The 383-nt window shown below is 57.4% G+C and overlaps 1 protein-coding gene across 1 annotated transcript in view; it reads right to left on the bottom strand.

The window, feature by feature from the left end:
- The window catches only part of HOXA9 (homeobox A9), a 2,009-nt gene extending 1,885 nt beyond the window's left edge, over positions 1-124 (bottom strand). Inside the window, exon 1 of the mRNA XM_010577561.1 lies at positions 1-124. This exon is cut by the window's left edge and continues 438 nt beyond it. Coding sequence (XP_010575863.1) covers positions 1-91 — 91 coding nt within the window. The 5' untranslated portion in view covers positions 92-124.
- Positions 125-383: the final 259 nt, after the last annotated feature.

Genomic DNA, 383 nt, shown 5'->3' with positions numbered 1-383 from the left:
CGGGGGCGTAGCGGGGCGCCGCCAGCTCGTCCCCCTCCGGCACCAGAAAGGAGTCCACGTAGTAATTGCTGAGGGTCCCGGGAGCCGACATGGCGGGCGCGGGCGGCGGACCCGCCGCGGTTCGGGGCTGCGGGTTTCACGTAACAACTTGGTGCTGGCGGAGAAGTAGAGTCAGTAATAAGTTGAGGGCAGCCCGGGCGCCCATTGGCTGCCCCGGTCACGTGGCGGGGGAGCAGAACAATAAAGTATAAATCAGTCCGCGGGCTATTAATGGGTCAGTGTTTTCCAGCCATAATTTTTATAGCGAGGCCATATGTTTTTATGCAAAGGGATATTTGAGTTATACGGCGGGGTTTGTTTTAATTGCGGCCAACTGAGATTAA

Source organism: Haliaeetus leucocephalus, unplaced genomic scaffold (assembly GCF_000737465.1).
Source record: "Haliaeetus leucocephalus isolate CR32 unplaced genomic scaffold, Haliaeetus_leucocephalus-4.0 Scaffold566, whole genome shotgun sequence".
Classification (NCBI taxonomy): Eukaryota; Metazoa; Chordata; class Aves; order Accipitriformes; family Accipitridae; genus Haliaeetus; species Haliaeetus leucocephalus.
Note: the sequence above shows the minus strand (reverse complement) of the source record. Positions and strands in the feature narration are given on the sequence as shown.